The sequence below is a fragment of the Rhinolophus sinicus genome, linkage group LG05 (assembly GCF_036562045.2).
Source record: "Rhinolophus sinicus isolate RSC01 linkage group LG05, ASM3656204v1, whole genome shotgun sequence".
Classification (NCBI taxonomy): Eukaryota; Metazoa; Chordata; class Mammalia; order Chiroptera; family Rhinolophidae; genus Rhinolophus; species Rhinolophus sinicus.
In genome coordinates this window covers 81,861,956-81,888,131 of record NC_133755.1, presented here as the reverse complement: position 1 = coordinate 81,888,131, position 26,176 = coordinate 81,861,956, and the positions used below count along the sequence as shown (strand labels likewise).

Here is a 26,176-nt window from a genome sequence, read left to right as displayed (position 1 = left end):
TGTACTAAATGCCATTGAATTGTTCACTTTAAAATGGTTAATTTTATGTTATGGGTGTTTTACCTCATTTTTTTTTAAATGCTAATTTTAAGATTATGGTAATTGTCAAAAAGTATCCTCTTAAAAGTTTGCCTTTTAGAGTCGCCTGTTATTTAATGGCAAATTATAATTCATTATAATTTCATGCATAAAAATATTTGTTTTCTACATACTTCATTGGGTGGGTGTTGTGAGGTTATTTCATTCTCCAAATGCTTTGAAATATAATTGAAAGACAAATTTAATATCAAATTGTTAAAATAAAAGTTCTAGAGGCACTACAAAAATGTGGCTGAATTTTATTTTGCCCTCTTAATGGTTCAAGAAAAAAGGTATGTCAAGAATAATTTACAATTTTTATTTTCTTTAAGGAAAATATTTTTGAGGTCTTGTATTAAAAATATATGAAACAGATCTGGAAAAAGTTTAAAAAGACCAGTAGAAGAAATGTTCCCAGAATGGGCAGTTCTCCACAAAATCTAGCTTTTTAAGGGTTAGCTAAAAAGAAGGAGGAAAATGTGGTGGGACTAATGGCTTTTTTTAGTGACTGATAAAAGAACACATATAAGTAGTCCAGAAATAGACTTCCTGATAATACATTTTAAGATGCATGTCTAGAGCAAATTCTCATATGTAGGGAATTTGAGTGTTATAATGACAATGTCTTTAAATGTGGTTTATAAAAGATTCAGAATTGTTCTACATTTGTTTGTTTTATAATGTTCAATGGGTTTTTTAAGTGTAGTTTTGATTATGTAATACATTTACATGGTTCAAAATTCAAAAGGCACAGGTGGGGTATAGTCAGAATTCTCCCTCCCATATTTGTCCCCTCGGTCACCCAGTTTCCTTCCCCACAGAGAGCTAGTGGTATCGGTTTCTTATGACTCCTACGATAGATATTTGATTTTATAAGACTTTTTTATATTTTGAGTTGGAATAATGAAAACATCTTGGTTTCTAATGAACCACCTCCCTCCACATTTACTTCTGTTCATTCTGAGTCTTAGAGCAATGGATTGTCTTCAAGTAAAGAACTCTTAGCCAGTAATTCTCAATCTTAGTGAAGTTGTCACCTAGTTTTTTCTGTGATTTCTAGTGATATTCACCATCTTCCTAAATAGACTAAAAGTGTAATTTGTAGTAGAATAAACCAGTTTGACAGTTAAATTCAGTTAGAAACACAAAAATTTGTGCAACGTAGTACTTGAAATTACATAAAAGTATTTTCCCTATAAAAATGATCTTTCCATCTTAATTTTCTCCTAAATATTCAATATTTGGTTTATTCCCGGTGCACATATATGTTTGGCCCTTTTTTCCCTGCTCGTTTTTGTTGGAAGTACAAGCTGGAATTTGCACATGCGTAGTCAGAGTTGCAAAGGAACAGTGATTTGTGACGTGCCCGCCCCTGCTTATGGCCCCTGTGGCCCTGACACAGGCCTGGTTTTCCTGTGCATCTGCGTGTGCCCACAGCTGGGCAGCTGCACGTGCTGTGTCCCGTCACGGTGTACAAGGTGTTGGTGTGAGGTTAAAATTCATTTATCCCTTTTAAAATTAATTTCTTCTTAATCACTTGATTATACTTATGTATGAAATGAATATTATTTTAGTAGTAACCTACAAAAATTTGGTGTGGCTTCTTTGAAATAACAAGTAATAGAATAGAGTTAGGACCCCCATTACTACAGTAACCAAAAAGAATAAACTGAAGAAAGGGACAAGATATGTGCAAAGAAAACAAAAAATGTTACTGAGAGGACTTGAATAAATGGAAAAATGGGCTGTATTCTTAGAAGATTCATAAACATCATAAAATGTCAATTCTCGCTAAATTAATCTGTGAATTAACTTGATTCTTGTAGAAGTTAAAAGTTGTTTTCTTTAAACCACTCAAGCGGTTTCTAAAGTGCAAATGGATGAGCACACACGGAAGAATAGTCAGTAAGCTTCTGAAAAAGGATGAAAGGTCGGAGGGAGTGGGGCTGTCTAGTCCAATTAAACCACTTTGCAAAGCTATAGTACTGAGAATGCTAGGAACCGGGGTCACACGTATGCAAACGAATCAATAGAACAGGATAGATGGTCCAGAAATAGACATCAATGCATATAGGAACAACTGGCAGATCATCTAGAAAAAAATAAAGTTGGATTCATGTTTATACCAGGATAATTTCCATTGTAGATAGGAAGTATAAATATTTGGAAAACAAAACCATAAATTGTTAGAAGAAAACATGAGGTAATTTCATTACAATCTTGAACTGGAACAGGACCTTCTAATTATGCTATCTAATTCAAGTCATACAAGAAAACATTTGAAGGACCTACGTAAGTGAACAGCTACACTTTGTTAAAGGATTAGAAGACATTGTAGTTCTCTCCCAGTTAATGTTAGTTTTGTATTACGAATCAAAATCCCGGCAGGTTTTTTTTGTATTGTTTATTTTGTTTTGTTTTAAATAGACTCGTTCCAAAAAAATACATGGAATTAACAAAGGGTTAAGAATAAACAAAACATTTTTAAAAATCTTTTATTATGGGAAATTTCAAATCTGTACAAAAGTAGGCTGAGTAGTATAAGGAACCCCCATATACCCTTACTCAAGTTCAGCTGTTACCAACACATGGTCGGTTTTGTTTCCTGTGTATCCCTGCCCCCTCTGCCCCTCCTGTGTTATCTTGGATCATATCTTAGACATCATATAATGATCTCATCCATAAAATTTCAGTAAGTACTTCTAAAAGAGAACACTCTACAAAAACACAATACATAATCATACCTTAAAAAGTTCATATGGGAAAGATAAGATAAATGATATTTTCCCCTCAATTTACCATTATCGCCCAAATTATGAGTTAATGTACTCATTATTTGAAGTATGTTTCAATTAATCAGTTGGTTCATTGGCATCCTTCATTGGTTACCAGTTTTGTTTTGTTAAATTATCAATATGAACTAATGGATTAATTTGGGAATAATGGCAAATTGAAGGGAAAATAACAGTCATTTACTTGATGTTTCCGTCCATTGCAGTTTTTCTTATTGGCCTATTTTTTGACCATTATGAGCCTATTCAAATTGACTCTAGAGTGTAACCCTGAAGCTTTGTGATAGCTTCCTCAACGTCAGATTTATCTTGTACATTTCCTGCCTCCGGCATGAAATTAACCATATCAGGAATGAAAGTACAGTATTCCACAGAAAGAATCAGTTCAGATTTTACAGATGTTAAAAGGGTAATAAGGAAATGTTAAGAGTTTTAAGACAATTAAGTTGATACCTTTTTTTTTAATTGATAGTTGAAATAGGCAGATTTCTTGAAAGCTGCGAACTGCCAATGCTCACTCAAGAAGAAATAGATAAACCTCTGTCTGTTAGAGAAATTGAATTTATGGTTAATGACTGTCCCACAAAGTAAGCTCCAGGCCCAGATGGCTTCACTGGTGAATTCTAACAAATACTTAAGAAAGAAATAATATTCTATACAAACTCTTCTAGAAAATAAGAGGAGGTAGCACTTGCCAGATGTTACAAGAAAAGAAAACTCTGGATCATTATCTTCATGAACGTAGTCCTCAAAACCCCTAACTAAGTATTAACAACTCGAATCCAGCAATATAAGGAAAGAATAATACACCATGACTAATTAACTGGGTTTATTCCAGAAATGCAAGGCTGATTCAACATTTGAAAATCAATCAATGTAATTTACCACATTAACGGACTACAAAAAGAAAAACCATATCCTATCAATAGATTCAGAAGAAGCATTTGACAAAACCCAACATCCATTTATTATAAAAACCTCAGCAAACTAGAAATAGGGAGGAATTGCCCAAACATGGTGAAAGATATTTACTCAAAATAGCTAAGATCATACTTAATATTGAAGAATAAATACCTAAGATTAGGAACAAGACAGCTATGTCTGTTCTCACCACTTCTGTTCAACATTGTTCTTAAATTCCTATTAATTACATTAAGACAAGAAAGAGAAATTAAAGATACATAAATTAGAAGAAGTAAAACTGTCTGTGCAGATGACTTGATCATCTATGTAGAAAATCCTAAGGAATCGAACAAAAAGCTACTTTAAAAGTAAATTTAGTATAAGCACCGGATATAAGGGCAATATATAGAAATCAGTTATATTTCTGTATACTAGCCATTAACAGAAGCTGAAAATTTTAACGTACCATTTAAAATAGCATCAAAAGATAGTAGACAGATTGGCAAACAATGACCCATTTCTGTAAGTAAAGTTTTATTGACACATAGCCACGTTCATTGGTTTACATGCCGTATTGTGTATGACTGCTTCTGTGCTGCAGTGACAGAGTGGGATAGTTGCAGCAGCGTAAAGTACACAGCTGAAAATATATATCGTCTGACCTTTTACAGATAAAGTTTGCCGACCCCTGGTATAGAAGAGCTTTATGACCTTGAGATAGGGGAGGATTTCTTTCTTTTTTTTAATTGCATCTTCTTTCTCTTCTTTCTTTTTATCTTTTTTTAAAAAAGATTTTATTGGGGAAGGGAAACAGGATTTTATTGGGGAACAGTGTGTACTTCCAGGCCTTTTTCCCAAGTCAAGTTGTTGTCCTTTCAGTCTTAGTTGTGGAGGGCGCAGCTCAGCTCCAGGTCCAGTTGCCGTTTCTAGTTGCCGTTTCTAGCTGCAGGGGGCACAGCCCACCATCCCTTGCGGGAGTCGAACCAGCAACCTTGTGGTTGAGAGGACGCGCTCCAACCAACTGAGCCATCCGGGAGCTCAGCTCAGCTCAAGGTGCTATGTTCAATCTTAGTTGCAGGGGGCGGAGCCCACCATCCCTTGTGGGACTTGAGGAATCAAATTGGCAACCTTGTGGTTGAGAGCCCACTGGCCCATGTGGGAATCGAACCGGCAGCCTTCGGAGTTAGGAGCATGGAGCTCTAACCGCCTGAGCTACTGGGCCGGCCCACGGGAGGATTTCTTACACAAGAAACAGAAAACACTAAGCATAGGAAAAAATTTTGTCCTCATCAAAATTAATAACTTATGTTCATCAAAAGATAGCAAAGAATGAATGAGAAGAAAATATTTGCAATATATAACAAAAATCTATAAAGAACTACACATCAGAAGACAACACAATACAAAAATGGGCCCTAGACTTGATTGAGCAAGCTCTTGATAAAAGAGGAAACGCAAATGGCTAGAAACATTTTTTGAAGTACTCATTAATAATCAGAGAAATGCAAAAGAAAGCCACAATGAAATGCCATTAAACACTCACCAGAGAGAATGTATTAGGTTGGTGCAAAATAATTGTGGTTTTTGCAGTTGTTTTTAACCTTTTAAACCGCAATTACTTTTGCGCCAACCTAATCAATTGGCACAGCTGTTATGGAGAACAGTGTGGAGGCTCCTCAGATATTTGAACCACCGTGATCCAGCAGTCTCATTTCTGGGTGTATCTGAAAGAGATGAAATCAGCTCAAAGAGCTGTTTGGCACCTCCATATTCATTGCAGCATTATTTACTCTAGCCAAGCCATGGCAACAACCTAAGTTTGTGTTGATGGTTGAACTGATAAAGAAAATGTGGCATGTGCACTCACCTATACATATTAGCCATAAAAAAGAAGGAAATCCTGCCATTTGCAACAACATTGATAAACCTTGAGGGCATTATGCTAAGTGAAATAAGTCAGAGAAAGACATACTGTATGATCTCACTTATTTATATGTGGAATCTTAAAAAGTTGAACTCAGACACAGTGAAATGGTGGTTACCAGAGCCTGGGGAGTGGGGGAAATGGGGAGATGTTGATTTAAGAGTACACACTTGAGGTTATAAGTTGAGTAAGTTCTGGGGATCTAATGTACAGATGGTGATTGTAGTTTACAGTACTGTGTTCTATACTTTATATAGTCTCACCACACACAAAAAAGTGGTAACTATATGAGGTGATGGATGTGTTAATCATTAGTGATTGATTATCACTAATGATATGATAGTCATTTTTTTTTAAGTTTATTGGGGTGACAATTGTTAGTAAAGTTACATAGATTTCAGGTGTACAATTCTGTATTACATCATCTATAAATCCCATTGTGTGTTCACCACCCAGAGTCAGTTCTCCTTCCATCACCATATATTTGATCCCCCTTACCCTCATCTCCCATCCCCCACACCCTTACCCTCTGGTAACCACTAAACTATTGTCTGTGTCTATGAGTTTTTGTTTCTCATTTGTTTGTCTTCTTCTTTTGTTGTTTTTGGTTTATATACCACATATCAGTGAAATCATATGGTTCTCTGCTTTTTCTGTCTGACTTATTTCGCTTAGCATTATACTCTCAAGATCCATCCATGTTGTCGATAGTCATTTTATAATGTATACATATATTAAATCATATTGTACACCTTAAATTTATACAATTTTGTCACATAAGTAACATTACCTCGTTAAAGGGGGGAGGACACTATTCAGACGGACAAAAAAGAAAGAATTACACAATTATTACGTAGCAACAGAAAGCTTCTACATGGCAAAATCACTATAATGTCAAAACAATCACCAGGTTAATTAATACATAAAGAGCTTCTCTAAATCAGTAAGAAAAAGACTGATAACCCAATAGAAAGATGGGCGATGGATATGAAAAGTAAATACAAGTGACTCTTAAATATATGAAAAATGTTGTACCTTTCTTGTAATAAGGGAAATGTAAATTGAAACTAGAAGGTGATGTTCCATTTCACCTGTCAGATTGGCTAATATCAGAAGTTGGATAATAGCACACGTTGACCAGGATTTATGGGAACAGTCAGTCTGATATGCTGTTGGCAGGTGTAAGAACTGGCACATCCTCTAGGGAAGGTAAAGCATCAATTTTTACTGAAGTTACAAATGCGTCTTTCACTCAGCAGTTCTTAGGTTTAATAGAGAAACTACCTTGATCGTGCCACAAAGGACCTGTGTGTTGCCAAATCCAGTAGTCAGTTCTCATTCCTCACCTTACTCGACCTCTGGGTAGTAAGTAGCATTTAACCCAGTTAATCATTCCCTCCTCTTTCAAACACTTGGCTTGGCGTCTTGCATGCCCCATGCTTGGTTTCTTTCTCCTTTGCTGTTGGTCCCTCCTCGTGCTCCTTTGTTGGCCCCTTCCAAGCATTAGAGCCCCAGGACTCAAGCCAGGAGAGCCTCAGACTTCTGTAAGTGATCTCATCCAGCTCCAGATTCCACATCCGCCCAACGTTCATCTGCAGCTCTGACCTCTGCTGAACTGCACTCATCTCCCCACCTTCCCTCTGAGCAACTCCATTTGTGAGTTGATAGGCGCCTTAGACTTCACACGGGCAAAACTGAACTCCTTGTATCACTGTCCACACCTGTTCTTCTGATTGTCTTCTCATTTTGTCCATTTGCTCAGGCCTGGGAACTGGAGTCACCCTTGACTTCCTTCTTTTTCTCATAGTCCACAGCAGGAATTCTGTCGCCTCTACCTTTGAAAGTAGAGTCAGCATCTTATCACCTCTCACTGCCCCTCCTGTTACCTCTTTAGTCTAAAGCATCTTCACTTCTCTCCTTGGATTGTTACAGACCCTCCTAACTAGTCTCCTATTTCCATCCTTGCTCCATCTTGCAGTCTGTTCTCTATACTGCACCCTAGTGACTCTGTTAAAATGTTTGCCCAGAACCCCTTAGGGGTGTTCTTCACTTGGGAGGAGACCCCAAATCCTTATCACCTCCTTAACTTGTTCTGTGAAGCCCTCTTTGACCCCCCTGCCCCCCACTCTCTCACTTGCTAATCCTGCTCTAACTACTCTACCTGTTGCCTAAGGGCAGGACCTCTGCTCCTGAGGACGCCTTTGCCTGGGCTGCCCTTGCCCTGGAGAGCCCAAAGGCTAGTTTCCTCACTTCCATCAGGTTTGTGCTCAAATATCATTTCTTAGGAGAGCCCTTTCCTGACCTCTCGGCTGAAAGAGTACTCTGTGAATTTCTACTTCCTTATTCAGCCTGTTTTCTTATTAGTGCTTATGATCACCTGACATTATTGTTGTTTATTGTCTTGTTCTCCCATTAGATTGTACGTTCCACAAGAGCACGGTCTTTGGGGTATTTTTTTCCTTTTTAATTTTTATGAGTTTATTTTAGCCCAAACTGACGACTGACCGTTGCCAGGAAGCAAGATCTCCAATTGCTGCCAAGTACAGTCTTTGTTCTGTTCACGGCTGTATCCACAGCACCTAGAACAGTGATTGGCACTGGTATTCAGTGAGTATTAGTGGAATGAATGAGTGAGTAAATGTATGAATTCTACCAATATTTGCACATGTGGGAGATGGTTCCTAATAGGACTGTTTATTGTAGCAGTTTTGATAGCAGAAATTGGAGATGCCCAAAATGCCCATCAGGAGGATGGGGTAAGTATGTTATGATGCAGCCGTATAATAAAATCCCCGGTGGTTACTGTTTGGTCTCATTTATGTGAAGATCCAGAACGGGCAACACTAATCTACGGTGGCATACGCAAATCACACCAGTGATTGCGTCTGGTTTGGGGGCATTGACAGGAAAGAGGCATAGGGAACCTTCTGGAAACGTGTATCTATGGGGTGTAGGTTCAGGTGCGTGCATTAGTCAGACTCATCAGACTGTACCCCAGCAATCTCTACATTCCAGTGTACATGAATTGTACTTCTGTTACAACAAAATGCAATTCCTAAAAAACAAAAATCAAACAGAAACAAACGAATTTGTATATCAAGCTAGTGGCATAACCATACAGAAATAGATTTTTCATATGACTTTAAAACAGTGTTTTGATTGAACATCTCTAGTGGGATGTATCCTTAGGCTAGAAGAAGAGCTACAAAGAAATCTTAACCTGTACTTAGTACTTTTATGGTTAATAGCACTGTTAATTTGAAACTATTAATTACAGGGCAGCTTAAATAGATAATTATATTAATGTTATATTTGACATAACAAAAGAGCAAGAAATCCAAGAAGTTGAAAAACTTCGTAACTTTAAATCTGACAGGGAAATACTAGTATGACCCACAGTTAATTTTTCTCTTCAATTATTATTCTCTTTATTATTTTTATTTCTAATAAGACATATCTCCTATCTGTCTTGAAAAGCCTTAGAAACAGTGACAACACAATAGCAACCAGTGCCTAAATTGAGGTCTCTAAATATGATTTCCCACTAAAAGGAACCAGGGCTCCTTAGAGAAGTGCTGAATTCAGGTCTGGCGCAGGAAATGCTTAAGATGAGCCTGAGATACGTTACAGTGACAAAAAGTAAGAAAATTCCAAGATTAAAGATTTATGTCAAAAAAGATATGAGATAAACAAGATTTGTAAAATATTACTAGTAGAATGTAGGTGGTAGGCGTTGGGTGGTTACTGTACAATTCTTTCAACTTAGCCATGTGTTTGGAAATTTTTATAGTGTAGTACTGGAGAAAAAAGGACGCAATCAGAAGCCAACCAGAAGCGGCTCTTGCTGGTCAAAGATGGGAGCAACAAAAGATTCATGACTGCAGTTGCTAAAACACATGAAGTAGAAAAATCTAGTTAATACAACAATAAAAATATTTGGAGGTTGCTTAGGCACACTGTCATTATTCTGAAAATTTGTGAATAAGGAGAAAAATCAAGCATTTACATTGCCTTTTTAGGGTAATCAAATAGTTGATAAGGAAATTTCCTTGTAGAATTCCAGCTAATTAATAAATACAGAAGGGACGATAGCGTTAGAAAATCACCGCTTGCACTCTCTAATGAAATCTTGGCTGTCAGTAATAGATGTGAAACCATTGGACGGAAGGCTGATGGTGAGCTCTGATGGGCAGGTCATGTGACAACACGTGAAACCAGTTTCATCTTGTCAGATCTCAGTGCGTCTTACAGTGCAGCACTATAGGACGTATGTAGGCACCTTCAGTGAAGTCTTCATGCCAAAACACCAGATCCAAATCTGATCAAGCTTCCAGACAGACCTATAGACGGGGGTACAGGAAATCGGGGGGATAAAAGAGGAAGTTGAATATTACCACAAGGGAAGGCATTAGCAAACACAGGAATGTGTGGGAAATCCTATAGGATAAATGCTGTTTTCTTCAACAAATCAATGACTTGAAAACAAAGGGCCAGGAGAGGGAACTCTTTCAAGGAAGTGTTTTAGATTGAGTGCCTGATGTGACCAAATGCAGTGTGTGGACCTGGTTTGAATTTTCATAGGAATAAGCCAATTGTAAAATAACATTTTTGAAATAATTGAAGAAATTTGAATAAGGAATTATTAATTTTGCTAGGGGTAATAATGACATCATGGTATATTTTTTAAAAAGTCCTTCTCTCTTAGTGATACATAATGAAGTGTTTAGTGGTGGAATATATTGATGTCTGGGATTTGCTTTAAAATACTCCACATGGGATGTAGGTAAATAAAACATGATCGGCAAGATGTTAATAAGTCACTGAAGCTGAGTAATGAATACTTGGAGATTCATTATATTTTCTCTCTACTTTTGTGTAAGTTTGGAATTTTCTAAAATGAAGTTTTTTTAAAAAAAACAACATAATGCCACATGGTCATTTTTTTGAAAACCAGGAGTTTCTTCAGTAGGTACTGATGAAATGATCTCCATATTTAAGTGAAAAGTAAGATGAACAGTGTTAATGACGGGTTACCATTTGGGTTAACGGGAAAGAAAAGAGTAAATATTTATACTGAAGCTAGAATATCTCAGGAAGTCTTCCTAAGAAGCACCTCTGGGGACACTGCTTGTGCAGTGTGTACCACTGAAAAAAGAGATTCTAAAAAAGAGTTAGGAAGCACAGTTCTAGACACACACCCCTGTGTAAATTTAGGACAATAGAATGTTAATGCTGGGGGCGGGGTTAGAGATGATTTGGACCACCTCGTTTTACAACTGAGAAAGCTGACGTCTAGAGAGAAGAACTGTTTCTGTAGTTGTGTGGCTGACTGGTGTAAGAGGCAGAACCGTCACCCCGGCTCCTGACTGTCCTTTATGAAGGAAGACAGCGTCCAACTGGGGCTTCAACCTGAACGTCTTAACTTAGGTTGAAATGTGATTAAAGTGTGGCTGCTACTGTGGGCACACGGTACGAATGATGCGCTTTATTTTTTATTCTGGAATGTGAGGCTCTTTTTAATTATAGTTGACATACAATATTATATTAGTTTCAGGTGTACAATATAATGATTCGACATTTATATACCTTACGCAGCAGCGGTCACCACGAGACGTCTAGTAACCATCTGTCACTGACGTAGTTATTGCGATGTTGTTGACTGTGTTCCCTATGCTGTACACCACACCCCAGGACTGACTTACGTTGTAAGTTTGCATCTCTTAATCCCCGTCACATTGTTTGTCCATTCCACCCACTGCCCAGCCCTCTGGCAACTATCGCTTTGTTCTCTGTATGGATGAGTCTGTTTGTTTTGTTTTGTTTGTTCATTTGTTTTGTTTGGATTCCACGTAAATGAAATGGTACAGTATTTGTCTTTCTCTGACCTACTTCACCTAACATAACACCCTCTTGGTCCGTCCCTGTTGTCGCAAATGACAAGATTTCATTCCTTTTTTATGGCTGAGAATACCTGCCTTTTTACAGTGTATTCCTGTCGTTCCCAGACTGAAAAACACATAGCTTATGGCGTCAGGAATGCTGTCGCTGGGCTTTGTTTGCTTTAATGACCTCAGGAAACTTAGTGACTTTCCAAATAGTTCATTCATTCCATTTGGCTTTGAGAAATTTCCTAAGGAATAATGCTTGACATTCTTCTTGGCCAATTATAAGTCTTAAATGCTTGTTCTAAAACATCCAAGTTGAACCCAAGCTTTTAAAGTAAAATCCTCCTCCTCCTCAGCGCTACCGATTGTGCTGTACAGAGGCCTTGTTGTTTCTTGGCTGAATGCTTTCAAATGGACATTTAAATTGAGGTTTTGAAGTTCCCATCATACACAGATGCTGTAGGAAGCCTAACTTCTCCTGTAGGGACCCCAAACTACTTTTCCTTTCCCACCTGGCCCCCTCCTGTATTTCTCTCTCTCGTCGCCTGTGGACCCCAGTAAGACGCCAGCGCCTCTGGGTCCCTTTCATGGCACCCCCACTCTGATTAGTTCGCAGTTCCTGTCATTGCTGTCTCCTGCACAGGACTGGAATCCACTTCCTGTCCCTTCCTCCGGGACGCTGATTATATCCGGCTCCCTTATCCTCTCTCACTGACCTCTCTGTTCCACCTCCAGTCCGTCTCTCATTCAGCCTCCAGACTCAGGCTTCTGAAACACACCTGAGATGACCCTTCTCCTCAAAACCAAGAAGGATTGATTCCAAGTTGCCATAGCTCTTTGGGTGCACTTGCTATATGAACTTTTTATGCTGGTCCAGATCTAATTTATCAGCCTCCTTCCCATCATGCACCCTACACCATATCAAACTACTTGAATTTCTCAGCAGCTCCTGGATATGATACACTGTTTCCTGCGTCTTGCCTTTGCAATTGCAGTGCCCCTTGCCTGGAATACCTTTCCTTGCTAGGCTCAGTAAATTCCTCCTCTGGGCCCAGCTCAAGTGTTCCCTCTTAAAAACTGTTCTGGGACCCTCTCAGAATCTTCTTTCCCCCATAATAGTTCTTATCAGCACGATGATGTGGCCGGGCCCTTCATCACATCAAGGGTTGGCAAACTTTTTCTGTAAAGGACCAGAGAGTAGTAGACATTTTTGGCTTTGTGGACTATATGATCTGTCAAGCGTACTCAGCTTTGCCATTGTAGCTTGAAAGCAGCCATTGACGGGGCGGCCGGTTAGCTCAGTTGGTTAGAGCGTGGTGCTGATAACACCAAGGTTGCCGGTTCGATCCCCGCAGGGCCACTGTGAGCTGTGCCCTCCTTGAAAAAAAAAGAAAGAAAGCAGCTGTAGACTGTAGGTAAGTGAAGGAGCATGGCTGGGTTTCAGTACGAGTACTCTTTATTCACAGGCACTGAATTTTGAATTTCATATAAATTCACATGTCACAGAATATTCTTTTGAGTTTTTTCAACCTTTTGAAAATGTAAAGCCCACTCTTAGGTCATGGGCCATACAGAAACAGATGATAAGCTAGATGTGGCTCGTGGGCCACCACTTCCAGTCCTTTCATTAGAGGGTAGGCTGTTCAAGGGTAGGCTTTATATATTTTTGTACATCTCTGTTCCCCACCCCCACCCTCATCCCTCAGTTCATTTCTAAGCAAATAATGACTGGACAGCAGTTGTTTGTGGAATAAATGCTTAAGTAAGGAATTACTTGAAATGTTGTTGTTTCTAAACAAATGTGAAAAATAATGGAGCTTTATACTGAGAGTTAGTAGTCATTTTTTATATATATTAATAAACATTTTCAGAAAAGCAAGTGTAAAAAGGTTGCATAATATAGAGGAATACACCTCTGTGTAGGAGGCAGCTCTGCTAGGAAAGAGCTAACAAATAAGCAGACCGTCCGTCTCTGTCAGGGAAGAGATTCCTGAAAAGTGCTCCAAATCTTTGGATTGAATCAACTACTTGATTAAAATGCCTTCTCCATCTTTTCCTTTTGCTTATACCTGGCCTGGAGAAAATTGTATCTTGGCTTTTATCCAGCGGCAGTGAAGTTTTCAGCGGGTTTTTCACGTGGGTCTACCTACCTCATGGCTGTAATGGTCTCGGGGGCCTGGTGGTCCGAGACAGGTTTGGAGACCCACCGTGGTCTGAACCCCGGCTCCACACGGGCCCTTCCTGTGCCTTCACCACATCACCAACCAGCTAAGGCTCGGTGCCCTCGTGGCCATAATGGCGAGAATGACATACGACCTGGCTTCCAGGAAAAGTAGAGAGATGTATCTTAAAAATAGAATATGTAAAATCCCAGCAGCTGGCTTAAAGTGGGCTCTGAGTAAATACGACCTGCCATTGTTCCTGTGTACTCTCCCCAGTGCAGTCTGCTTTCTTTCAGGGTTTACAGGAGTTGGGGGCAGGGGGAGGTTTGCAGGAGCATCTCAGGGGCCCGTGAGTTATAGTCAGTGTCATCCGACAACTGTCAGTCTTTGTTTTTATTTTCATACAACCTGCAAATACTGCCAGGTTTACTGGTTTCTTTAGTCTTCTTTTTAGCAATCAAGTCACTGGATACTGGGCAATAGAGTGTTCCCTGTGGTTACCTTAACGTTTGGACATTACTTGGGGAAGCTAGGGCAGGACACTCCCTCAGAAGGCTAGTGTCGCAGCCCACACCCTGGCACTTGCGCTTAGGGACGGGACCTGGGAGTAACAGCTGCCTCTGACTACCTTTTCATAGTGTTCTTAAAACACCTTGTTGCTCCCGAAGTCAGAATTGTCAGATTATCTGTTCACAGCAGTGTGGTGTTTCTTTGGACAAGGCAGGGTATTTCCTCTTTTGTTAAATAAACAACCTGATTAGCTAGATAAAGTGAAGGGATGTTTATAAGGCATTTTATAAACTGACTTTATGCTACTTGCTCTTCCTTTTAGCAATATTTTGAGTTCCTGTGTAGGAAAAAAAAACAGCTAATGGGGAAAATAGTTTTAAAACTCAAGGAACTGAAACTACTAGTGCTCAGCCCTGTGATAATTCACCGATTTAATATGAACAAGTTACTTCACCTCATACACAGCTTTACTCATCTTTTTAGCAGGGCCGTGTGCACAAGAACTTGTGGCAGCTGTGCCGTGAAACAGGCTATAAAAGTAAACCGTTTACCTGGAGCCCAGCAAGTGCAGATAATTGTTCATATTATGTTGGTCTTAGTTTTAAGGAGAGACACACAGAAGACTAGGAAGGGTTTGTCTGTAGAAGCCGGTTGCAGGGCATGTCACAGCGTTGGTGGGGTGCAGCCCTTGTACCCCCCGGGTACCAGCCGACCTCTCTGACAGTAATGGCGGTGCTGAGGGGCTGTCAGATGCGGCGGGCATCACGTTGTTGGAAGTGAGACCACGTGAGCCATTACTGCATGCAGTTTGCTGGAAGTTAGTAAGATGTCTGAGCTACATAGCTTGCTAATCAGGATTTCCCATGATGGCGATTATTCCCACAGATAATCTAATTCTTAAGGAAGAGATTTCCAGAACTTTAACCTGGGTTACCTGGAATGTACCTACCACTACTATACTCTTGGTGATGGGCATGGAAACTTACATGACACCAAGTGGGGTGCAGGGTAGGTAGAGGGAATGGGGATAGCTCCTCTGGCTAAAGCTTTGCAAATGTCCGTATTCTCCTTCGCTTAGTCTCACCCAGGCTGGAAGAGCCTGAGACTGCTGTTTTCCAGATCTCAGTCTCTTTCCATCTCCTTAGCTCCAGTCCCACGTTTGTGATTGTCCACTAGAAATACTCATTAGACAGCTCACGGAACTCTCCAGTTCCTGTGTTGGAGGACAGCCTCCCTGTAGTTCCCTCCTCCACTGACCTTCCACATTCTCCTCCCAAGGCAGCTCCACCACGGGCTCCGCCCACATCCTGTCAGTCACCTGCTCCTGCGGATTTTTCCTCATGTGTGTATACCTGGAATCCTGCCACTTCCTCTCAACTCCCACTTCTGTCCTCATTCTTTCTCAGCTTGAATTCACTGCAGAAACGTATTCTATTACTAGGCTTGTCCATCCAGCCCAAGTCAAAGTGACTTTTCTAAAACCCAGATTGGGCTATATCATTTCTGTGCTTAAACAGTTCAGTGACTTACCTGCTGCCTTCAGATTGTGATCCAAACTCTGCATAATTGGACCCTTGCCTTTTTCAGCCTCCGTAAGTAACCCCTTCTGTATGCTCCCTGCATTTCCTTTTTTAAAAGCATTTGTTTGTCAGTTCAGTCGTTGGTCCATTCTTTTCATTTGCTCATCATCTATTGGCCACTTGTACGGGTCAGGCCCCAGGCTTAGGACCTGGGTTTGAGGCCGTCAGCAGGACAGATCCTTGGGCGTTTCACTGACCGCTCCCGCTGTTACTCAGCATATAGACTAGGTTCCAGTTCAGTAACGAATTTACCCCGAATCCGAATCTCACTGTTTTAACACAACAGGGTTTATTCCTTTTTATGATGCCTGTCAGTCATGGATTTTCAGAAGCTCTGCTCACATAGGAATTCTGTTCCATGCAGGGATTCGGGCTCATAGCTGCACCAACCAGAGCTCGCCATGTCTTTGGGCACTGTGACAGAGGAAGAGAGAATGGATGGGCTTCTCCCTGCCTCTGCCCAGCAGGACACATGTCCCTTCTGCTCAGATTTCACGAGCCAGAACTGGTCAGATGGCCTCATCTAACAGAAAAGGGCGCTGGATACTCTAGGCAAGAACATGAAACAGCGAGTGAGCTTTAGGGTCTCAGGCACAGTCACTCGGATGTATTTAGTCACCTGACTTCTTGTTGGTCTCATCAACGGGACTTCACATCCCTCAAGAGCTGAGGCTGTATCTGCCTTGCTTTTGTGTCCCAAGCACAGGAGCACACAGTAGGCTTCTGGTGATTTTTTAAAAAAATAAATGTCTTTCTTGAGCTTGGATTCAACTCAAGTCACTTCTTTTAAGAAACCTTCCCTCACCATCCCTCTACTGCCTCCCCTCAGCCAAAGCTCTCCTTACCCTGGGTTACGACTTTTTGTTTTATTTCTTTCTCCACTCAGTTTCTTTAGGTGGCTTTTTAAAAATTTATTTATTTATTTTATTATTATTTTTTTAAAGATTTTATTGGGGAAGGGGAACAGGACTTCATTGGGGAACAGTGTGTACTTCCAGGACTTTTTTCCAAGTCAAGCTGTTGTCCTTTCATTCTTAGTTGTAGAGGGTACTGTTCAGCTTCAAGTTGTTGTCCTTTCAGTCTTAGTTGTGGAGGGTGCAGCTCAGCTCCAGGTCCAGTTGCCGTTGCTCGTTGCAGGGGCACAGCCCACCATCCCTTGCGGGAGTCGAACCAGCAACCTTGTGGTTGAGAGCCCACTGGCCCATGTGGGAATCGAACCGGCAGCCTTCGGAGTTAGGAGCATGGAGCTCTAACCGCCTGAGCCACCAGACCGGCCCCTGGCCTTCTTTTTTTATGTTCTTTTGAAAATTTGTATTAAGCAATATTAAAGCAATTTTTTAAAAACTAGGAAATAAAACATTACTGTTCCAGGTTATGTAAACCTCTCCCCATTAGGTTTGTCATTCCCACACATTTCTTTCTTCTTTCACTGAACACATGTGTCCCCAATCAATATAATGATTTTCCTCTGTGTCCATGTGGATAACAGGTTGTTCCAGCAGGGCTGCCTGTGTCCTGAATCCAAGAGTTCTGTGTAGTATGGGAGGTGTGTTTTGTGGGTGCATTTCTCCATCTCTGTACGCACTGTCTCGACGACAAAAGCTTCATGAAAGGTCTGATACCTGGTCGGCTGATCCCCCTCGTCCACCTGCCTCAAAATTGCAGAGCTTTTAATTTCTGCATCTCGTGTTCCTGGCTCATGATAATGCTTAATGAATGTTGAATAAATGACAAGTTACGTTTTTTTCTTATGTCATTTTTAGAATCTTTTAGGTGCTTTGCCATTTTATTTTTTTAGATAATTTTATATTTAAAAATCAAGCTTCAGAATAAGAATTTAGTGACCAGAATCCCACTCACTATTTTATAAGGTAGGAAAGGAGTAAAGCCTTCTGCTAAAGTAAAGAATATTTGGTTTTGTTTAGTTCCTTTGCGGTAAATTTTTGATGGGTTGTCAGGGAAACTTACTGAGAACTATTTACTGGTAATAGTGTTTGCTTTGAAGTGTGACTACAAAAGCATGAAGCTTGCTTGCTTTCCCCAGCCTGTTACACAGTCTTACCTCGTGTAGTCAAGCTCTGAACGTGCGAAGCAATGACACTAGGTTCACTAATTAATATTTCACATTGATTGAAATTTAGAGATTAAATTATATTTTATGTTAGAGGTTTCCTTTGTTTGCCTTAGCTCTGAAATGTCCCTGAAAAGGTCTTTCATTTAGATTGCAACCTAATTGGGTGGCCCTAGTCAGTCTTTGAGGCAAATGCTTAGGTTTAGAATGGCTGGTAAACATTTTGCCAGGAAGTGGGAGAACTCTAGGAAGAAAGACTTTATGTATTTATATAACAAATCAATGAAGGATTAATCCCCTTAAACTTTTTCTTTCTGAATCTTCCTTGCAGATTAGAGATAGATATGACTTAAATGGAGTTGTCTTTGGAGGACTTCTGTTTTTAACTTTTTAACTCAAATTAACAAACATGATTATATTTGGGTTTATTTTTCTTTTGATAAGGACCTTTTTAAAATGTAAGGCCGGACATAGTTTTAGAGGAGAATGGGTGTGGCAATGATCCCTTTTTCTTTTATGGAAATAGTATATTATTTTAGCTTTTTAAAATTTGTTATAAAACTAAGGATAAACTTCTGGAAGGTTGCTCTCCTGGAGTGTACACTCTGAAGAAGAAAGTAGTGGCACTGACGTCTTTAACTTTAAAAAAGAATTACTGTGAGCTTAAAACTAGCTTGATTTTATTGAGGTGAAGTTCACATAACATTAGCCATTTTAAAGTGAACAAGTCAGTGGCATTTAGCAAACACCACTTTTATCTGTTAATAGTTCCAAAACCCTTTGATCATTCCAAAATAAAACCCGGTACCCATTAAGTAGTGACTCCTCATTCTTTCCCTCCCCAGCCCTGGCCACCACCAATCTGCTTTCTGTCTCTGTGGATTTGCCTATTCTGCATATAAATGGAATCATACAGTATGTGTGACGTTTTGAGTCTGGCTTTCACTTAGCACCATGTTTTCGAAGTTCATGCACTGTGTAGTGTGAATCAGTATTTCATTCATTTTTATGACTGGGTACTTGTCCATGTATGTATATGCCACATTTTGTTTATCCACTCATCCATTGGTGGACATTTGAGTTATTTCTACTTTTTAGCTATTGTGAGTAATGTTGCCATGAACATTTGTGTGTGTTTGAGTACCTGTTTTCAGTTCTTTGGAGTATATACCCAGGAGTAGAATTACTAGATCATGTGATATTTTGTTTAACTTTTGGCGGAACCTCTAAACTGTTCTCCACGGTACCTGAACTCTTCTGCATTCCTACCAGCAATGTATGAGGGTTCCAGTGCCTCTCCATCCTTGTCAGGACTTGTTATTTTTAAAATTAGGGCCATTCTAGTGGGTGTAAAGTGGTATCTCATGGTGGTTTCACTTTGCACTTCCTTAGTGACTAATCACGTGGCATCTTTTCTTGTGACTGTTGGCTATTTGTATGTTTTCTTCGGAGAAATGTTTGTCTTTTTGTTACTGAGTTGTAAGAGTTCTTTACATATTTTAGATCTCAAGACCCTTATTAGATAGATAATTTGCGAACATTTTCTCCCATTTTGTAGGTCTTTTCACATCTTGGCAATGGCCTTTGATGCGCACAAGTTTTTAATGAAATCCAATTTATCTGTTTTTTCTCTTATTGCTCATGTTTTTGGTGTCATGTCTAAGAATTTGGCATATCTTGCCAAATGCTAGGTCATAAAGATTTACCCCCGTTTTATAGTTTTAGCTCGTACATTTAGGTTGTTGATCCAGTTTGTGTCAGTTTTTGCATATGGTGTGAAGTAGGAGTCCAGTGACGACTCTGACTTAAAAGTAAAATTTCACGAAACCTCCACATTGTACTTTTAATATCTCTTGATTAAACATATATACATACCAACCAGAAATCACTATGGATTTTGTATTATTTTAAATTTGTTTGCATTGTTTTAATCAAAGCAGAACTTACATTTAAAAAATAATACTTGCAAGTATAACACATTTCTCAGCCCATGGCTGTCTGTTAGTGGTTACGTGTGGATTCGTGGCTTTCCTTCTCGTAACTCTGTGGTCCCTTCTGGACTGCAGATCACAGATTTTGTAGAGTAGCATCAGGAGTATCTATGATGATGGGAAGAAAAAGGTAGCATTTCCAAGGGCTCATCACTGCAGAAACCTCAAGGGAGAGAGAGGAGATCATGGGAAGGTAGATAACCGGAAGCCAGCGGTGGAATCTGTAAGGCTAAAGAGGAAGTAATATTCTCTTTGGGGCAAAACAAGGATGAGTGTGGAGTTGAAGTTAAGTGCGGGGGCGCGCAGGGGAGACGAAGGGTAGCTTAGATATGGTTTGCGGTAAGGATGGAGACTCAAAACGTATCATCCAAAAGTGATGGTTTAGGGAGCAGTTGAGGATTCCTTTAGTTTTGGAAATATGCCAGCCCAACTCTACCCCCAAATGAGGAGTCCAGCTCATTGTGTTTAGCATCTGTCCTAGAGAGGATACGAAGAGGCACTAGGGAAATTCTGGATTTTACTTCAGCCGTGACTAGAATGCTGGTTAAGTTTGAATTAGTAAACCGTATTGTGTATCAATATTGTGTGTGTGTGTGTGTGTGTTTGCTTTTCATTTCTTAATAAAATTTCCTAGTTAAAAAATTCCATTTTTATCTCAGCTGAAAACATCATGAAAAGAAAATTTTCTACTTCTCGTGTAGGTGAGACAATTAGGTTCTCAGCGTTCCCGTAGACCAGGGGTGTCAAAACTGCGGCCCACAGGCCAACTGCGGCCCGCAATCCATTGTTAATTGGCCCGCAGCAAATTCCAAAAATATGTTTAGTTTACTTAAATAAACCAGGTGAGGCAATACGTACTTCACCTCGAGTGAGTGGCCTGGCTGTAGGTGTATTTTACCGCATATGGCCCTTGGTGAAAAACGTTGAAAAAAGTTTGGACACCCCTGCCTTAGAGCTTCGGGTGGCACGTTGTATTGGCCTGTGACATATGATGGAGAAGAACTAGGACACATGGGAGTGAGAACCTTGGAGGGAGCGTGTGGGGACTGTGGTGCCAACCAGGCCTAAGGACTTCTTCCCTTGTAGAAGGCCAGCCTTTCACAGTGTTCACAAGCTCGCGTAGACTTTTGTCAGCTCTGTATTCAGAGGGCTTTAGAGAAAGGGATGAAGGAGAGAATGGGTAGGACAAATGACAGTCTGAAGGGGAAGGAGAGGTAGTGGCCACTGCTTTCGATGCTTTTACCAGGCAGATTGTCTGCTTTTCCAAACAGAAACAAAAGCTGCCTTACAAGAAAGATTTGCAGAGGTGTAGACAAAGGAGTCTTAGGTACTTGTGCTTTGGGGTGTTTACGCTCTGAATTGGATGATTTGTTTCAGTTTTCAACCACCCGTGTGACCCCTGTGCCTTTCAGGTACTACTGGTGAGCAGCAGTCGCCATCCAGACCGATGGATTGTCCCCGGAGGGGGCATGGAGCCCGAGGAGGAGCCGAGTGTGGCAGCCGTCCGGGAAGTCTGCGAGGAGGTACGCACGCCGTCCCCTGTCATCGTGAGCCTGCCATGTCTGTGCAGTGCTGTGATTTGTCACCACTCCCCGAGTAAACATACGCATGATCACAGAAGGAAGGCAGGTGACAGTTACCATGTGCCTCCTTGATTAAAGGGGGAGCAGCTTGTGACGTGCTCATGTTTGCCAGGACCCCTCTGTGCCGGGCTAGGACTCAGGCAGTGACTGCGTCTCGTTAGACCAGACCCCCCTTGTGATTTCCCATGGGTCTGTCCCAGGACTGCCTCTCTCACCTGGGGCAGAAGATCAAGAATCGAAGAGTTCATCAGTTCTAGGAAATACGAACAAGCAGTGTTGGTATAAATGGCTCATTCTCATTAACCTTTGGATCAGGAGGAGGCGTCCTTTATTCTCCTGTGCTTCCTGGGTCCTGGCCATAAAACAGTCACTAAAGCAACAATTCTGTTAGCCAGAGCTCTTAATGGTGCAGCTCCAGAGATAATTGTGTTTTCTTTCATTTAGTCACATGATACTCTATATATGAGTTGAGTTTCCGGACCGTGCCCAGTATATCTTACTAGATGCTCTAACATACATAGTCACGAGAAGTAAAGTCTTACACCCTTAGTGCCCTTACTGCAAGAGCTTACAATTTGGTTGGGGAAACTGAGAAAGAGATTTCAGTTCAAAACAGGAGGAAGGAACTAATGTTTCCCCAGAGCCTCTGTGGCGACACCTTGCTCTGTTCTGCTTTGTTATCTCACTTCAGGCTCCTGCTCAGTGGTGTGGATTTTATCGCCCAATTTCCTTGCCCTCACCACATGGCTAGTGTTATAGAACCATTTCCTTGTTCCAGAGGGGATTTCAGACTGATTCTAAGGACATATAAAATAACGCTTAGTACAAATCTAAATTCTATGTGTGTGTTTTTTTGGTCTAGCCCTTGTCGAAGTCCTCTTGGACTAATCGTTCCTTTGGAATACTCAAGGAATTCTTTCCTCGCTCTCAGCTCTGACAAGCGTACATTGGCTCATGTCACTCTCAGTTTTATCATGCATCTGGTGTCCATAACTAGAGTATAATCTCTGAGGGCAAAGATTATGTTTCACATTTTAAATCCTCCTTTCCTGTGCCTGGTACACAGCTAGGTGAACACAAAGTGATTAATACATGCGTCTGTGACAGACGGAACAATAAAAGTCCTGCAGAAATATTCCAAATGGACATGATCAGCATTCTTTCTGGAGGAGCCCAAAGATTTGACTTTTAAAATAAGTGTGGTAGGACCAGTTGGTGGACCTAAACTACTTCCTTTTGATTTAAATCCAGTTGGTTCCTATAGGTTCTAAGGCATCTAAGGCAAAAGTGATGTTTGACAGAGTTGTGGTTGCGGATTCAGACAGGTTGTCGGAAGACCTGAGATAGAGTGATGGTTCTAGAATAGAGGGGAAGGAAAACGTTCAGGGACCTTTTGTAAAACTTGCTACTTGGTTTTAGGAGTTGGGGCAGTGGGGGAGGTGGGTCTCTGACAGCTCTACCTTTGTAGAGGACATTTGGATTTGACCATGTTTCAGGTAAGCTTGTATTAGCTGTTGTTACTATTCTTGTTTTGAGTGTTATGGTTGAATTCTCCCTGGGTTATACGGGAGTAGGAAGGTACAGGGCACCCTGCTGACCCTTCTGTTTCCTGGAAATTCACTGTCCTTTAGTAGCACTACCGTGCTTCCCCGAAAATAAGATGCGTCTTATATTAATTTTTGCTAAAAGACGCATTAGGGCTTATGTTCAGGGGATGTCCTCCTGAAAAATCATGCTCGGGCTTATTATCCTGTTAGGTCTTATTTTGGGGGAAACACGGTAGGTAGAAGGGAAAAATAGCTGAAGTAGGAATTAAGTACTTGTGACAGGAGAAGTGAGTGATGTAGCACAGGTAATTAAACTCACATGTTCAGTGTCTTACCTGCCTGCTGGCCTGCAGGGAACCCTCAGCTTGGCATTACATTCAGCCTGCCACTCTCAGCCCCGAAGAATCCCGCCTGGCTTTGAACACCATTCCCCGCCAGTCAGAGAGGCATACAATACTCTGTACTTTATTCCAGCATATTGAGAGGATAGAGAAATGTCCGTGGACTGCTTGGAACTTCAGAACAAGGTATCAAATACATGTTTGCATAAACAATAACAATTAGAGAAATATCTCATTACAAAAACAAACATTTCAGCGGCTTTCATCAAAATAAGATAGTGGGGGTGGTTTTTCCAATTCCGTGTCCATCAACAGAGAATAAGGCTTGGAATCAGAGAGGATGTAGGTTGATGTTTTTTATTGCCCTTGAAAGGTAGCTTTTGTAAGCAGAAATCACTATTCAGGGGTTTACTTAGTTTTCACAGTGTTACGACTTTTTTAGTGTACACATTCAAAGACTTAGTTCTTTCATAATGCTTACAAACCTGGTTGCTCTTGAAGCGTAGGAGATTTTACCAGTCATTTTTAAGGGGCCTTTGGATAATACCTAGACCAGATGTTTCAGATTGCGTTTGCCAATTTTATATACTTGATTGCTTTTTAAAGAAATTCACTTGTCTGACTTTAAAAAAATGCAAACCTTAGGAAGCTCTTCAACAAAAAAGTCCTGTGAATCTCATATATTGGACTTACAAATAAGGAAGCCTTTGATTCTTTAAATATTCCCACATTGTACATAAACTTAAGATTTTCAACTTAAAGTCATGTCAGAAATCATTTCTTTTTAAATTTTATTGGTTTCAGGTGCACAGGACAAAGCAATACTTAGACGTTTATCATTTAAATCCCTCACACTGTGTGAACCCCCCTACCCCCATCCACTATCCCTCTGACATCGCACACAGCCATTACATTTCCAAGAAATCATTTAATTGTACTTTTAAAATTGAGCTTACAATCTAGTAGGCCAAATTCTTTTAAATGTGACAAAATATATCTGGTTCCCTTAATATAGACATATTTATACTGTGATTTTGATTCTCTTACACATTTCTGTATGATATTCTAAATATTTCCAGTATTGAAAGATGCTTTCCCACCAAAGAGGCCGGCCCTCCCTGGTAAACGAGGCCAGGACTCTTGGGTGCCCTGAGAGGAAACGCGGAGCCACTTCACTTTTCCAGTCAGGACTCTGTTACTTCACAAGGCTGGTGGTCATGGAGTCCCCGTGGGTGGGCGTGGGTACTGAGCGAGCAGGCTGCAGTTTCTGTCACACCTGGCTGACTTTGTGCCTCAAGCTGAAGGTCACTTCTTTCATGAAGTCTTTATGATTCCACCCTGCAGATTCCTTGTTCTTCCTGTGTGTTTCCGTTGCAGGCGGTACTTCTAGCTTCAGGGTGTTTATCACCTTTTATTGGTACTGCTTGTTTGTCTTCTGTGCTAGCCTTCAACCTGTGTTGTCAGGTGCCATTCATTCTTGCTGACTGTTGAATCCCCAGTGCTTGACACAGCAAGTGCTTAAGAAAATACAATTTTTGTGTCTTAAAATTATTGACGTGACCACTAGAGCCACCACATAAAAGCAGTGGAGGTAGGTAGGCCCTTTCAGGTTGTTAGGAGTGAGCATACCTACAGGTCCCTCCGTTAAATGAGGAAGAATGTGACAGTGTCACAGCAGCTGCCCTGCTGGTGTGTGCAGAAATGAAAGTGGGGTCACAGAGGGTGGATGACATTGGGAAAGCGGGGTCAGTGGCCCAGCCCCTTCCTTCCACTGGGGAGGAGCTGCCTTTCTAACGCTTCTCAGCCTCCAGCTTCTGCTTACTGTTCTTTGTTTTGCGTTTCTCCTCCCTTGTGCACCACTCAGCCTGCCCGCTGACTGTGTATCTCGCATTCAGGCTTCCCGAGAGAGGATCTTACTGGTTTTACCTAGTTATGGCCTTTGGGCAGAGCTACCAGGCCTCATCATCAGCTTCTGGCCGTTTCGAAGATTTCCACCTTACCTTTGCATCAGTTATGATTTCTTAGTCCTCTCACTGCTGGGAGTGGCTCCAAAAGCTGTGCCATTAGGAACTGCCTACAGCAGCTTTCCCACGGATCCCGTGTGTGGAGTGAAGAGATAGTTACTAACACAGGAAAATGTTTGCACCGCATCCCGAAGTGATCAAAGCAGATTATGAAACAGTATTTATGATCTTAAACCATGTGCTGGGGAAGAAATATATATAACTATTTGTATAGAAAGAATAGATAACACTGCTTGTACATTTACTATGCGTCAAGCTCTGTTCTAAGCATTTTACATATGTTGCCTCGTTGAATCCTCACCGGACCCTACAAGATAGGAACTGTTACTATCTACAGTTTGCAGGTGAGGAAAAACAGATTCGGTGAGATTAAATCATTTGTCCATCTTGTGCCCAGCTAAATATACTCAAGTGCTCAAGGTATAATTTGAATCCAGAACATCTAGTCACAGCACCCACACTCCTAATGCTGTGCTCCCTGAAAGAATGTTCCCCAAATGTTCAAAGTGGTGATCTTTGGGTTAGTTCATAGGTTATCTAGTTTTCTGCACTGAGCATACATTAATTTTGTTACTGGAAAAATGTTCTATATAAACAGGAATGGAATGAGGTTATTAAGTAGCTCCGCACGCCATTGGCAGGCCTACATATCACTCAACTCAGCCTGTTCGGAAGCTTTGTTCAACCCAGCTTAAAAATTTCAGCATAGTGGAGGGATTTCAGAAACAAACCTGTAGCACTTGAAACTACCAATTGCATTTGCTCAAATATTCCCTTTTGTAAGC

The 26,176-nt window shown here is 40.7% G+C and overlaps 1 protein-coding gene across 1 annotated transcript in view; it reads left to right on the top strand.

Moving 5' to 3' along the window:
- NUDT3 (nudix hydrolase 3) overlaps positions 1–26,176 on the top strand; it is a 111,369-nt gene that overhangs the window by 40,478 nt on the left and 44,715 nt on the right. Inside the window, exon 2 of the mRNA XM_019738736.2 lies at positions 21,309–21,419. Within this exon, the coding sequence (XP_019594295.1) occupies positions 21,309–21,419 (111 nt within the window). The remainder of the gene's footprint in view (positions 1–21,308; positions 21,420–26,176) is intronic.